Source organism: Bufo gargarizans, chromosome 3, assembly GCF_014858855.1.
Source record: "Bufo gargarizans isolate SCDJY-AF-19 chromosome 3, ASM1485885v1, whole genome shotgun sequence".
Taxonomy (NCBI): domain Eukaryota; kingdom Metazoa; phylum Chordata; class Amphibia; order Anura; family Bufonidae; genus Bufo; species Bufo gargarizans.
The window spans coordinates 516,179,512-516,195,448 of record NC_058082.1 but is presented as its reverse complement, the minus strand read 5'-3'; the positions used below and the strand labels follow the sequence as shown (position 1 = coordinate 516,195,448).

At 41.0% G+C, this 15,937-nt stretch overlaps 1 protein-coding gene across 4 annotated transcripts in view; it reads right to left on the bottom strand.

Moving 5' to 3' along the window:
- Nucleotides 1-15,937, bottom strand: part of SH3KBP1 (SH3 domain containing kinase binding protein 1) — a 395,797-nt gene that overhangs the window by 164,244 nt on the left and 215,616 nt on the right. For all 4 annotated transcript variants that reach the window (XR_006388136.1, XM_044283978.1, XM_044283980.1 and 1 more), the window contains one exon: nucleotides 4,901-5,027. Coding sequence is in view for 3 of the 4 variants with exons in the window: in XM_044283978.1 (XP_044139913.1) it covers nucleotides 4,901-5,027 (127 nt within the window). In the remaining variant the exon portion in view is untranslated. The remainder of the gene's footprint in view (nucleotides 1-4,900; nucleotides 5,028-15,937) is intronic.

Genomic DNA, 15,937 nt, shown 5'->3' with positions numbered 1-15,937 from the left:
ACACACCATTTCAATATTTAGACATCCTATACACACTATTACAATATTGTGACGTCATTATGCAATCGTTTCCATTTCTGTGACATCACTATGCACACAATAATAAAGCTGTGACATCACTATGCACACGATAATAAAGCTGTGACATCACTATGCACACTATAATAAAGCTGTGACATCACTATGCACACTATAATAAAGCTGTGACATCACTATGCACACGATAATAAAGCTGTGACATCACTATGCACACGATAATAAAGCTGTGACATCACTATGCACACAATAAGCTGATAATAAAGCCGTGACATCACTATGCACACGATAATAAAGCTGTGACATCACTATGCACACGATAATAAAGCTGTGACATCACTATGCACACAATAATAAAGCTGTGACATCACTATGCACACAATAATAAAGCTGTGACATCACTATGCACACAATAATAAAGCTGTGACATCACTATGCACACGATAATAAAGCTGTGACATCACTATGCACACTATAATAAAGCTGTGACATCACTATGCACACGATAATAAAGCTGTGACATCACTATGCACACGATAATAAAGCTGTGACATCACTATGCACACTATAATAAAGCTGTGACATCACTATGCATACGATAATAAAGCTGTGAGATCACTATGCACACGATAATAAAGCTGTGACATCACTATGCACACGATAATAAAGCTGTGACATCACTATGCACACTATTTCAATACTGTGACACTATTATGCACACTATTACAATATTGTGACATCACTATGAACAGCATGCCAACACTTTGACCTAATAATCTTTATTTATAAAGTGCCAACATATTCTGCAGCGCTTTACATTCAGGGGGGTCAAGTACAAACAGAGTCATAAATAACAGAGCAGCAACAGGTTCATGATTAAAACAAAAGGAAGGAGGGCCCTGCTCTCAAGAGCTTACAATCTATGAGGAGAAGGGGTGAGATAAAAGGTACAAGTGCTTGTTTTGTACAACAGTCAAGCCATCTTAACACAATGGGGGAGTAGATATAAGGCTACATGAGCCAGTCACCAGTCTCTGAGTGCATGGGGTGTGGTTAGGGTTGCCACCCAGCCAGTATCTCACCGCCAAGGCCAGTATTTTAGTGGCCCTGCTGGTGCCAGCAATTGTGCTGGTATTTTCCTGTGCGGGCTGTTACTAATGAACACTTCCATTGTGGAGTGCTCATTAGTACAGCCTTTTCCTCACCCCCACTTGTGTTAAAAAAAAAAAAAAACTCACCTCTTCCATTTGCTCGCGCCGCGCTTACTCATGTTCACGACAGGGCTTGCGAGACGTCACACTGGAGCATAGGTACTATCCAGTGCACATCCAGCCAGCAGGGAGTATTCACCACAGCGCAAATACATGTAGATATTTTCTTTTCAGAAGCAGAGAAGGGGGGAAACTAATGGGGGCATTATTCTTACTGGGGGGCTTTAATGGGGAGCATGTCTTACTGGGGGGCACTAATGAGGTGCATTACTCTTACTAGAGGCATTATTTTTACTGGGGGCACTAATGGGGTGCATTACTCTTACTAGAGTCTTTATTTTTACTGGGGGCACTAATGGGGGCATTATTCTTAGTAGGGGGCACTATAGGGGCATTATACTTACTGGGAGGCACTAATTGGAGCATTACTATTACTGGAGGCATTAATGGGGGCATTATTCTTACTGGGGAGCGCTAATGGAGGCATTAATATTATTGAGAGCCACAGTATGTGTCACGAGGGTGTCAAGAACCACACCTGATGTTATACCCAGGGTCAGGAAGTCGCAGCGGTTGGCTGCGCGCTCTATGTAAGATAGGGCTGTTTCCTTATGGTAGCTTTCTGGGTTTGCTTTGCAACCCTTTTTGGCTCACTCAGGGATCCATAGCTCCTTCTCCTCAGCTGATCCTTGTCCAGCACTCCCAACCTCCTTATATTCTCCTCTCCCACTTCTCTGGTTGCCAGATATAGAGCTTCCTGCCTGGACTTCTATACTGACCCACTGGAGCTGTGTTGCTGCGTTCTCTGGTTGTTGGTCCAGAACGTTTCCCTCCGGATCCCTGTTGGACCTTTGGGGGCTGCTGTGGTCGCCCACCTGGGTTTATGTGTTTGTCTGTATTGTCTGTCCTCTCCCTGGTGTCTCCCTCTTAGTGTCAGTGGTGCGGACTAGCGATCCCACCGGCCCGTTCACTATCTAGGGCTCATTTTAGGGAAAGCCAGGGTTTAGGCACGTGATCGCCGCACGCGTGAGGAACCCGTCTAGGGACGTCAGTGCAGTCAGGTGCCAGCCGCAAGGTGAGTCAGGGGTCACCACCTTTCCCTCTCCCTTGGGCAGGGCTTTCCCTTTTCCCTCCCTGTGCGTGACGCCGGTCATTACAGTATGACAGCGACTTAACACCCTGTGTTAAGCCACACCCTGACAGCCACACCCACTTTTGGGTGTGGCTTAACCTGACTGGTATTTTTTTATTTATTTTTTGAAAGCTGGCAACCCTAGGTGTGGTGGATGCTGATGTGTTTTTAGGGAGTACCTAAAACTGTAGATGTTGTGAATTAACCTAATTGCTAGGGGTAGGGCATTCAAACGAACTGGTGCAGCTCGAGAGAAGTCTTGAAGAAGGGAGTGAGAGGTTCGGAATGTGGTGGATGTTCGTCGTAAGTCATTTGCTGAACGGAGAGCACGGGTAGGGTGGTAGACAGAGATGAGGGAGGAGATGTAGGGAGTTCAGCACTGTGGAGCGCTTTGTGGGTGAGAATGAGCAGTTTAAATTTAATTCTGTACTGTATGGGCAACCAGTGCAATGACTGGCACAAGGAGGAGGCATCCGAATATCCGACAGATAGATGAGCCTGGCTGCTACATTCAGGATAGATTGGAGAGGGGAAAGTCTGGTGATGCGAAGGCCAATTAGTAATGAGTTACAGTAATCAAGATGGGAATAGATCAGGGCAACAATGAGTGCATACTATTCTAATACTATGACATCACTATGCACACTATTCTAATAATGTGACATCATTATAAATGCTATTCCAGTACTAGGATATCACTGTGCACACTATTCTAATACTGCAACATCACTATGGACACTATTACAATACTGTAACATCACTGTGCACACCATTTCAATACTGTGATATTATTATGCACATTATTCCAATATTATGATATCACTATGCACACTATTACAATACAGTGAAATCGCTATGAACAGCATGAAAAAAGTGTGACATCACTGTGCACACTAATCCAATACTGTGACATCACTGTGCACACTAATCCAATACTGTGACATCACTGTGCACACTAATCCAATACTGTGACATCACTGTGCACACTAATCCAATACTGTGACATCACTGTGCACACTAATCCAATACTGTGACATCACTGTTCCAAAGAATTTATTATCCATGTTCTGTGAACATTGTTAAGCAAATTATCCAAAAGAATGACATCATTGTGTTTGTTTTTCCTGTTTTGTGACCCATTTTGTGCCTATACCTGTTTATTTTGGGAGCATTGTTACAGATATGTACGGTATCAGGATCTAGGAACTTCAAGTAACATCTTTCCCACAAACCTTCTAAGATAGTTATATCGAACAACACCTTGGAGTGAGACAGCATTGAAACCTTTTACTAGTGAACCCTGGATCTTCTTTTTATCTTAGATATATATGCTTAAGTTATCGTCCTGGTTTGAAAAGGTTGTCTAATAGAAGGAAAATACCATGGGTTAAGATGACAGATTACCAACTGATCTGTGGCCAAGTCTTAGATTTCATTACTGCGATGTAGATCTTTCATTCAGCAAAATCAACTACAACACCTGACAATTACTGAAAATACCCAACACAGAAGTTCAACTTCAACACATATCTGCTATTGGTTGTCATCTGTCATGCTTGTTCATGTCACAAAAAGATGCCAATGGTCAGTGGAAAATGTTCTAAATCAGACTTTTCCCACAAAATCACCAATACATGACAACCTTAGGTGTAAGCTAGTATGTTGATCAAGGGCTAGATGTTATAATGTGACCTTACTACTCCACCCCAGTATGAAGAGCATTCTATACTTGAAGAAGGCAGAAGCCAATAGAAAAAGTACACCTACTGACCTTGCAAATCATTGTATGTCCTATTTTAAGATTTTTATACAATCAAGTAAGAGATAACAACCAAAGCACATCATTTCAGGTATTTGTTGACATATTAAAGGCGTTTCTCCATTTTAAAGCGAACCTTTCACCTGCATTTCACTTAATAAACTATCAAAAGTACCTTATAGATCATCCTCATTGTGTTATCATACAGTCTTGTCCCACTTTTCTGCCATGTATATATATATATATATATACATGTATATAATTCAGTTACAGGATCGCGCTTGAGTCCGCGCGATAGACGGGATCGCGCTGCTACTGAGGCCGACGGCGCATGCGCCGCCTGTACAAGCTTGGTCCCGGTGACTGAGCCGGGTGTCAATTAGACTGCATAGAGGCGAGGTTAGGGCAGGGGTGTTACAGCCTGGAGTGAGGGAAGGGCTACCCCCTTGACTTCTATCGTGACTTGTGGAGCTGGAGAAGATTACTTTATAAGGCGATTTTTTCATGCATATACATGGCAGAAAAGCAGGACAAGGCTGTGTAATAACACAATGAGGATGATCTATAAGGTACTTTTGATAGTTTATTAAGTTAAATGCAGGTGAAAGGTTCGCTTTAAGGCTAGCTTAACGCTTTTATATACCATTACTTCCCAAACATGGGGGTTTATTTTGAAAAGGAGATAACATGTTTGAAATAAACATTATGTGAATTATATTTCACTTAACAATATGTTCTATTAGTTTTATGCTATTTTCTTACCTTGTTTTATCTGGTGTTCCTCAAAGTTTCCACCAATTTCAGTTTCAGTTACAAGCTCTTTAATAAAATTGGAAGGGAACATGCCGGTCTTTCCATTGAGTACTCCTTCCCACCAGCCTTCCTCCACCTTCACAAAACAACACACAGCAAAATATAAATTTTAACTGCTAATTGGAGTTTATAAACTATTATTTTCTATGAAGTCTAAAAATACAATACACCCCGTAGCTGTTTTTAAAAAGTACCACTTTCAATTGTTCTTTAGTGTTATCAATCACCATGGGGCAGGTAGTGATCAAACAGTTAACTCAATGCTAGTGATTTTAAAGAGATATGAAGCATACAATGTTACATTGCAGTTCTGTCCCTCTTACCCCTCTTACTATATTCTACAAGGGCTTCTTCGGGAACTTTATGTTGAGCACCTATCCTTAAAGAGCACCTGTCAGCAGGATCAACCTGCACTGAGGGGCGGGGTCTAGTTCCTGAGTGCACCACAGCTTTCCAGTGCTGGCCATGCCCCTCTCTGCATAAAGAATGAAAGAACTTCTTCTCGGGAACATTGCAACCAATTTTCAGAAGACAGGTATCATTTTAATCAGCAGAATCAAACCTACAAGTCAGTATGCCCGGTTTAATAGGGTTGATCCTCCTACTGTCAGATGTTCTTTAACCCCTTAAGGACTCAGCCCTATTTTACCTTAAGGACTTGGCCATTTTTTGCAAATCTGACCAGTGTCACTTTTCAGTGCTGATAACTTTAAAACGCTTTGACTTATCCAGGCCATTCTGAGATAGTTTTTTTTCATCACATATTGTACTTCATGACATGAAGATAAAATGAAGTTAAAAAAATCATTTTTATTTATAAAAAAATACAAAATTTACCAAAAATTTGTAAAAAAAATAGCAAATTTCCAAGTTTCAATTTCTCTACTTCTATAATACATAGTAATACCTCCAAAAATTGTTATTACTCTACATTCCCCATATGTCTACTTCATATTTGGATCATTTTGGGAATGATATTTTATTTTTTGAGGATGTTACAAGGCTTAGAAGTTTAGAAGCAAATCTTGAAATTTTTCAGAAACTTTCAAAAACCCAATTTTTAGGGACCAGTTCAGGTCTGAAGTCACTTTGCAAGGCTTACATAATTGAAAACACCCAAAAATGACCCCATTCTATAAACTATACCCCTCAAGGTATTCAAAATTGATTTTACAAACGTCATTAACCCTTTAGGTGTTCCACAAGAATTAATGGAAAATAGATATACAATTTCAAAATTTCACTTTTTTGGCAGATTTTTCATTTTAATATTTTTTTTCCAGTTACAAAGCAAGAGTTAACAGCCAAACCAAACTCAATATTTATGGCCCTGATTCTGTAGTTTACAGAAACACCCCATATGTGGTCGTAAACCGCTGTACGGCACACGGCAGGGCGCAGAAGGAAAAGAATGCATACGGTTTTTGGAAGTCAGGTTTTGCTGGACAGTTTTTTTTGACACCATGTCCGATTTGAAGCCGTCCTGATGCACCCCTAGAGTAGAAACTCCATGAAAGTGACCCCATCTAAGAAACTAAACCCCTCAAGGTATTCAAAACTGATTTTACAAACGTCGTTAACCCTTTAGGTGTTCCACAAGAATTAATGGAAAATAGAGATACAATTTCAAAATTTCACTTTTTTGGCAGATTTTCCATTTTAATAATTTTTTTTCCAGTTACAAAGCAAGGGTTAACAGCCAAACAAAACTCAATATTTATGGCCCTGATTCTGTAGTTTACAGAAACAGCCCATATGTGGTCGTAAACTGCTGTACGGGCAAACGGCAGGGCGCAGAAGGAAAGGATTGCCATACGGTTTTTGGAAGGCAGATTTTGCTGGACTGTTTTTTTTACACCATGTCCCGTTTGAAGCCCCCCTGATGCCCCCCTAGAGTAGAAACTCCCGAAAAAGTGACCCCATTTTAGAAACTACGGGATAGAGTGGCAGTATTATTGGTACTAGTTTAGGGTACATATGATTTTTGGTTGCTCTATATTACACTTTTTGTGAAGCAAGGATACAAGAAATTGCTGTTTTGGCACTACACAGTGGATGGACTAGGTAGTTCTGGAGACTATTTCTGGTGCTGCAACTACACAACATTTGATTGGCAGGGGTGCTGGGAGTCGGACCAACTGAAACTGATGACCTATCCTAAGGATAGGCCACCAATATAAAAATTCCAGAAGAACCGCTTTAAGGACATAAAATCCAAGTAGCATCTGGGTCAGGAGAGGAAAGTTGATGTATTGTTTTTTTCTGATCTGAGGTTTGCTTCACATGGGGGACTTATTAACATGGAGGTCTGATCAAGGGTCTTATCTGAGGTCTAAATTGGGAACTTATTAACTTTAGGGTTCTAATCTGAGGTCTGATTGGTCTGTTCTAATGTCTGATTAACCCTTTGGATACCAGAGTTTTTTTCTTTTTCTTTTTCTTTTTTGCATTTTCATTTTCCTTCCTGGAGCCATAACTTTTTTATTTTTCCATACACATATCCATATGAGGGCTTTTTTTTTTGAGGGACAAGTTGTGCTTTCTAATGCCCCTATTTAATATAGCATACCATGTAGTCAGAAGTAGGGAAAGAAATGCCAAATAGGGTTGAATTGGGGGGAAATTCCTCCACAGTTTTAAATGTTTTGTCCCTACCATGTTCCCTTTGTGGCATAACTGGCCTGTGCCCTACATTCTCTGGGTCAGTGCGATTACAACGATACCACATATGTATATGTTGTATATGTCTAAATACTGAAAAAATGTAGTAAAACTTAGAAAAAATATTTTTTCTTATATCACCATATTCTAACCTATAGAACTTTTGTATAATTATGTTTACTGAGCTGTATTGGGATTATTTTTTTGTGGGATGATCTGTGGTTTTATTGATACCATTTTGGGGTAGGGTTATTTCGATACCAATATTTTGATTCGGTTTGGATACCATAAAAAAGCATTGCGATATTCGATACAACGCAAAAATAAATAAAACGCCAAAAAAAGCTGTATGCGTTCCGCATTTTATGGAACGTCCGGCCCATAATCGAAAAGTCCTATCCTATTTTTTTGGGGTAAAAGGTGACAAAAAAATGGGGATTTTTCTGTTACGGCGTTCACCGCATAGGAGATTGTTTCGAATTTTCGGACGTGGCACTATGTGATATGTTTATTTATTTATTGTTTATATATTTGATATGTAAAATTGGGAAAGGGGGTGATTTATACTTGATTTATATTTTGGTGTGTTTTTTTTACCTGGGATCTTTTGATCCCTTGTCCTATTCACCCTGATAGAGCTCTATTAGGGTGAATAGGACCTCACACTCTCCCTGCTGCCCTGTGCATAGTACACACAGCAGCAGGGAGCTGACTATGGCAGCCAGGGTTTCAGTAGCGTCCTAGCTGCCATTGTAACCGATCAGAGCCCCAGGATTACACTTCTGGGGCTCCGATCAGAAGCTGCCATTGCACCACAAATGAGAGGAGGTGAGGGGACTCTGTGGCCACTGCCACCAATGATTTTAATACTGGGGAATGGGGAGTGAACTGCGCCACCAATGAATTAATACTTGGGGGGAGGGCGCACTGCACCGCCAATGTTTTTAATACTGGGGGGGCACACTGCGCCACCAATGATAATTAACGTTTAATACAAATACAGCCGGCGGCATGAAACACATTGCCGGCACCCGACCTCTGACAGGGAGCTGCGGTCAGCGGCAGTTAACCCCTCAGGTGTGGCACCTGAGGGGTTAATTGCCGCAAACGCAGCACCCTGTCAGAGTTCGGGTGCTGGCAATGTGTTTCTGCCGCCGCCAGTATTTGTAATGTATTAAACGTTGGTTATCAATGGTGGCGCAGTGCACCTTCCTCTTTGTTCCCACTGGTGGCAGCGGCAGCAGTGGCACAGGGGGAGGGAGAGACTGATTCCTTCTCCCCGTGTTGCTGAGGGAACATGGCCGTGCTGAGAGAAGCGCGATCCATGTTCTCTGATACTGGGCTGTGCAGCCGAAGAGCCTAGTATCGTTAAAAGGCAAATCCCGGTATCGTATCAATACTGGGACAAAAGTATTTATTGGGTATCGAAAATTCGATACCCGAAACAACCCTATTTTGGAGTGTGTGTGTCTTTTCTATCACATTTTATTCCATTTTTGGGGGTAAGAGAAGCAATGAAAAAATGGCAAACAGGCCATTTTGATACTTTTTTTTCTGTTAGCCATTCGCAGTATTGGAATTTTTTTTATATATTTTGAAAGTATTGTTTTTTTGGGATGCGGTGATTCCCATTATGTTTATGTTTTTTATTATTTATGTATTTATTTTTTATTCTAAGAAAAGGGGGGGTTATATTTTTTATTATTTTTTTGTTCTCTTTAGGAGGCTACAATGTCTACTACTTTATTTTTTATAGAATATTTCTATACTACCTTAGGGAATATTGAAACACATAGATTGCTAACTTCCCATGTTGGCCTGCTGGCCAACATAGGAATTGCAGCTCTAATAGGCTGGATCTCTTCAGAGAGACCCAGCCTATTAGAATTAATTACCGGCATCCAAATTGCCGCATGTGGATGCGTGCTTCTGGGTTTTTCCCCCTTTAGATGCCGTGATCACACTTGATCACGGCATTTAACGGCTGCGATGTCCACGATCTGCATTTTTGTCAATGACAGACATTAGCCATGGGCCTCTGCTGTTTGAAACAGCAGAGCCTTACCGGATATGGCGCCTGCTGCGCGCGCCGTGTTTAAAGATCACACAAGCGCCGTACATGTGTCACTTGTGCGTTGCATGAAAATCGCAGCATGCTCTATTTTGTGCATTTTTTCACGCAACGCAGGCCCCATAGAAGTGAATGGGGTTGAGTGAAAATCGCAAGCATCCGCAAGCAAGTGCGATTTTCACCTATGGTTGCTAGGAGACGATCGGGATCATTATTATTTTCCATTAGAACATGGTTATAAGGGAAAATAATAGCATTCTAAATACAGAATGCTTAGTAAAATAGTGATGGAGGGCTTGAAAAAAATGAAACTCACCTTAATCCACTTGTTCGCGCAGCTCGGCTTCTCTTCTTTCTTCTGGTGATGGATCATGTGATGGACCATGTGATGAGCGCAGTGATGTCACCACAGGTCCTTTTCCTCAAAGAAGAAGAAAGGAGAGAAGCCGAGCTGTGCGAACAAGTGGATCAAGGTGAGTTAAATAATTTTGTATTTATTTTTAACCCCTCCATCACTATATTACTAAGCATTCTGTATTAAGAATGCTATTATTTTCACTTATAACCATGTTATAAGGGAAAATAATTAAATCTACACAACACCTAACGCAAACCCGAACTTCTGTGAAGAAGTCCGGGTTCGGGTGCCAAATATGCATATTTTTCTCACGCGCGTGCAAAATGCATTAAAATGTTTCGCACTCGCGCGGAAAAATGACGTATCCGCATCTTATCCGGCCCAAATCCTGTGACGCCCGTGTGAAAGAGGCCTAATACTTCCAGAGATAAAGGTTGGAGCCCTAGGCTATCACTGGATGATGGTTACAGATCTAGCAAATCTTCTTCTTGCACTGAAGATTTTCATGAATCAAACATTGTTTTATCCATATTACTTAAAGGGAATCTATCTGAGCATACACTTGCCTCTGCACCTGAGAAACTGAGATTTTATGAAAACTACTGAATATTGACATGTAAGTGACACACCGCTATAATCAGCGCCGGAGCTACATAGATCTGTCCATTTTTGTAGCAGGCCCATTCACTTCAATGCGAGCAGCGCTGCAGTTACAAGCTCTGTCCATTATTCAATGGAAAGAGCTGTATAGTTAGAGAGCTACTGCAGAACAGCTGATCGGTAGGGTTGCTAGTTGTCAGACCCCCGCCGATCAGCAAGTGATGGCCTATGCTGAGGATACATCATTAATATAAAAATCCTGAAAACCCCATAAAGGGCAATTTGATGGTAACTTTATTGTATCAAAGGAAATAAGATTAATTTGTAAATGCGCTGAAGTATGAAACAAATCCATAAAAGCTACAGAAGTTTGTCAGATGCAGGCATGCTTCTCTTTATATCAGTGCTGATAAGAGCAGCATCAGGCACATCCGTGGGTGGAGGGGAATGTTTGGTAATACAGATTACTGCAGCTCTGCAATTATTTAGGTCACATCATCTTGTAGGAGAATGATCCCAGGTTGTTTTATAGACTTTTATCATCTGTAAATGGAAGTGGATGCTGACCGAACACTGGGGGCAGGGGTACTATGAGGGTTATAATTTATTAAGACCAGCGGTTTAAGGGCCCTTTACACAGGCCGACAATTAAACAGATCATCACTAACAAGCGTTACTAGTAAGACTGAGTTCACACTTCAGTTATTTCCATCAGTTAATGTAAGCCAAAACCAGAAGTGAAGCTACTCAGAGATAAGGTATAATGATTTGATCTGCACCTGTTCTGTGTTTTTGGCCCGCACCAGCTGTTCCGTTCCGCAAAATATGGAATGCACACGGATGTCATCAGTATTTTTTGCAGATCCGTTTTTTGCGGACCGCGAAATACAGGTCACGTGTATGAGGCCTAACACTGATTAGCGATGATCTTGCGGGGTAAATGCACCGCTGATTACCCAATGAACGAGCACAACGCTCGTTCATCGGGTAGTTGTATCTTTTGTGCAGCACAAAAGATCAGTTTTCCAAGTGGCAGGTTGTGCTGTGTAAACGTGATATGCTGCCGAGAAACAGCGAGTTGTTATGAGGGAGAGCGAGGGCATTAGTGATCTCTCCTCCCCATACTCTGGAGGAGATTGTAGAGAAAGCTTTCTTCCCAACAATCTGCTAGATTGTCGTCCCGTGTAAAGGAACCATTAGACGCCGGTCTTAATAAAGCCCTAAGCGAGCAGTGGATCTCTATACATGACTTCGGCGTATCCAGAAACGGTCTAAATGTAACATAGTAACATAGTATATAAGGCCAAATAAAATACATTTGTCCATCCAGTTCGGCCTGTTATCCTGCAAGTTGATCCAGAGGAAGGCAAAAAAAAAAAACTGTGAGGTAGATGCCAATTTTCCCAACTTAAGGGGGAAAAAATTCCTTCCCGACTACAATCAGAATAACTCCCTGGATCAACGACCCCTCTCTAGTAGCTATAGCCTGTAATATTATTACACTCCAGAAATACATCCAGGCCCCTCTTGAATTCCTTTATTGTACTCACCATCACCACCTCCTCAGGCAGAGAGTTACATAGTCTCACTGCTCTTACTGTAAAGAATCATCTTCTATGTTTGTGTACAAACTTTCTTTCCTCCAGACGCAGAGGATGTCCCCTCGTCACAGTCACAGTCCGGGGGATAAACATATGATGGGATAGATCTCTGTACTGACACCTGATATATTTATACATAGTAATTAGATCTCCCCTCAGTCGTCTTTTTTCTAAAGTGAATAACCCTAATTTTGATCATCTTTCAGGGTACTGTAGTTGCCCCATTCCAGTTATTACTTTAGTTGCCCTCCTCTGGACCCTCTCCAGCTCTGCTATGTCTGCCTTGTTCACAGGAGCCCAGAACTGTACACAGTACTCCATGTGTGGTCTGACTAGTGATTTGTAAAGTAGTAGGACTATGTTCTCATCACGGGAATCTATGCCCCTTTTGATGCAACCCATTATCTTATTGGCCTTGGCAGCAGCTGCCTGACACTGGTTTTTACTGCTTAGTTTGCTGTTTATTAAAATTCCTAGGTCCTTTTCCATGTCAGAGTTCCAGAGTGTTTTACCATTTAGTATGTACGGGTGATTTGCATTATTCCTTCCCATGTGCATAACCTTACATTTGTCAGTGTTAAACCTCATCTGCCACTTATCTGCCCAAGACGCCAATCTATCCAGATCTATCTGTAGCTGTATATTGTCCTCTTCAGTGTTAATTACTTTACACAGTTTAGTGTCATCTGCAAAAATGTATATTTTACTGTGCAAGCCTTCTACAAGATCATTAATAAATATATTAAAGAGAATAGGGCCCAATACTGACCCCTGAGGTACTCCACTAGTGACAGTGACCTAATCTGAGTGTGTACCGTTAATAACCACCCTCTGTTTTCTATCATTGAGCCAGTTACTTACCCACTTACAGACGTTTTCTCCCAGTCCGAGCATTCTCATTTTATATACTAACCTTTTTATGTGGTACAGTGTCAAATGCTTTGGAGAAGTCCAGATATTCGACATCCCTTGATTCACCACTGTCAAGTCTAGAACTTACCTCCTCATACAAACTGATTAAATTAGTTTGACATGACCGATCCCTCATGAAGTCATGCTGATATGATGTTATTTGCTTGTTTTCATTGAGATCCTCCAGGATAGCATCTCTTAGAAAACCTTTCAACAGTTTACCCAAAACAGATGTTAAACTTACCAGCCTATAATTATCGGGGTCTGTTTTTGCACCCCACATCCCCTGACGAAGCCACCGAGCGTGGCGAAACATGGCGGGAGGGGTGGTATGATGTCCTGAATTTTAAACAGTGTCGGGAATGTTAGGGACTAGCACTTAAAGAGTACGCTGCAGAGGCAGCACTAGACAGTGAGGAGTGGAATTGAGCATGCCATATGAGCTATTAGAGCGCGACCAGTGACCTCTATGGATCAAATAGAGTAGTCAGTAGCACAAAAGTGGAGAGTATAGCCTAGAGAAAAGTGAATTGAGCAGATTAGAGGCAGCCCCAAAATTATATATATACAAACCCAGCAACATTGTTTCATTATTGTTCAGCCTGAATATAAAGGCTGAACGATAAAAGGACTTCAACAGGAGCGCCCAATCTGCCATCACATTGTATGAGTGTATAAACAAAGTATCAGCAGAGGCTTGTAAGTGTGAGCAATACCCCACACAAATGAATGGGAGGAATTGCACTCCATAGGGGCTACATGTGACAAAGGCAAACACAACTATACACTCCAATTGTACCCTCTATAAACCTGACACTGATAATTTTAATAGGTTATTTTTCTATAGTTGTTTGGTTCATTTATTTTAAAATAATATTTAATAAAGAAATATTTTTATTTTCAGTTAGGGACCCCTACAGGGAATTTGGGTCTGAATAGACCATTGATGTGTTATTACTAATAATATCCCGAGGGTTCCTAAAAGGGACTTTATTTAACAAACTTTTTGAATATTGGCACCACATCTGCTATGCGCCAATCACTGTCAGTATAGAGTCTGTAAATATCAGAAATAAGGGTCTGGCTATGACATTACTTAATTCTCTTATGATACGGGGGTGTATGCCATCTGGTTCTGGTGATTTGTCTATTTTTATCTTTTTAAGTCGCTGTTGTACTTCTTCCTGGCTGTCTTACGTTTAGACCATTTTCTATGCCTAAAACAGTTGTAGAAAATGATGAATGAGGCGGGCCTACTGGCCCATCCCATTCCCCGCCAAGCCCGCTTTTTTAGACCTAGCGTGAGCGGGGAGAAGTCACAGATAGCGGCGCAAGTAACCTTAGCACCACAATCTGCGGCAGAGATACGCCTAATATAGGCGTATTTCTGGATAGCAAATGACCCCCTATATCTTTTAGAAATTGGAGCAGTTATTAACATTGTCAGGCAAGAATATATGTTATCATTGAAAGATTACAGATAACAGGACTTGATCACCATTTGGACAACATCTAAATGTGTTTCAATTTTAGCACAAACATTGCCTGAATACAATTCCTTTGCATACAACAGTATGAATGGATGTGTGTGTGTATATATATATATATATATATATATATATATATATATATAGTGACACAGTGAGGGGTTGTGTCTGACAAAGCAGGTATTTTCCTCCCAGCATGTGCGGCTGGGCTGGTTTCCAGCCAGATGAGGTCAAATACTGGACTGGAGTTTAGGTGCCGGTCCGGGATTTGGCAGCAGCTGGCTGTCCTTAAATAGGCAGTTGGGCTCAGCAGAGATGTCTCTGTTTTTGGGATCTGAAGCTTTGTGCCGTGCTGGAGGGCTTAGAGCCGAATGCTGGGGAAACAGGCCCCCTAAAGCCTGCTGTGGACTATTGGAGGCAGAACTGCCAGCAAGGTGACTTGTGTTATATGAACTTTCCATTGTGTGTGAACTAACATCAAGACGGCAAAGTTACGTGCTGTTTTGTGCAATTGCCTCAAGTGTGAATAAACACTAATGCTTTGAATTAAGAACTTGTATTTTGCCTCTGTACTGTGTCCGCTTACCCTATCTACCAGAGAGAAACCCCACAATATATATATAGATGTATAGCCATAATTTTTCTACTTTTCTGTTCACATTGCCATATGAGGGCGTGCTTTTTTGTGGGAAAAGATGTGTTTTGTAATGGCACTACTTCATTTATCATATATTACATATGTCATATATAAAGATTATAAATAAAGATTATTATATTGTATTGAAATACTTCCACCATTGTTCTGTAGGTTTTGCTGTTCCAGCATTCACTGGTCATTAAAAAGGACATGATCACCTTATTCTGTGGGTTAATACGGTTATGGCAATACCAAATTTATATACTTTTTATTATGTTTTACTACTTACAAAAAAAAAATGTAAACCTTTGAAAAAAAAAATTGTTTCTTTGTGTCCCCATAGACTGACACCCATAACTGTTTTATATTTCCATCTACAGAGCTATGTGAGGGCTTGTTTTATTTATTTTTTGCATGGCAGAATGTTTATTGGTAACATTTTGGAGCGCATATGACTTTTTGGGAAAGGGGGTGATTTTAACTTTTAATATTTTTGTAAAACTTCTAAGATGCCGCCTTCGCTACTGATCACAACCTCTGAGGTGTTAAAAGACAGGGACCAAAGCTATCTCCTTCCGTGGTCATTTACGCAGCTGCCTCCTGCGTAAATATAGCTTGTTCAGCTTGTGAGCCCAATCCATTCACCTTTCCCGCTCTTT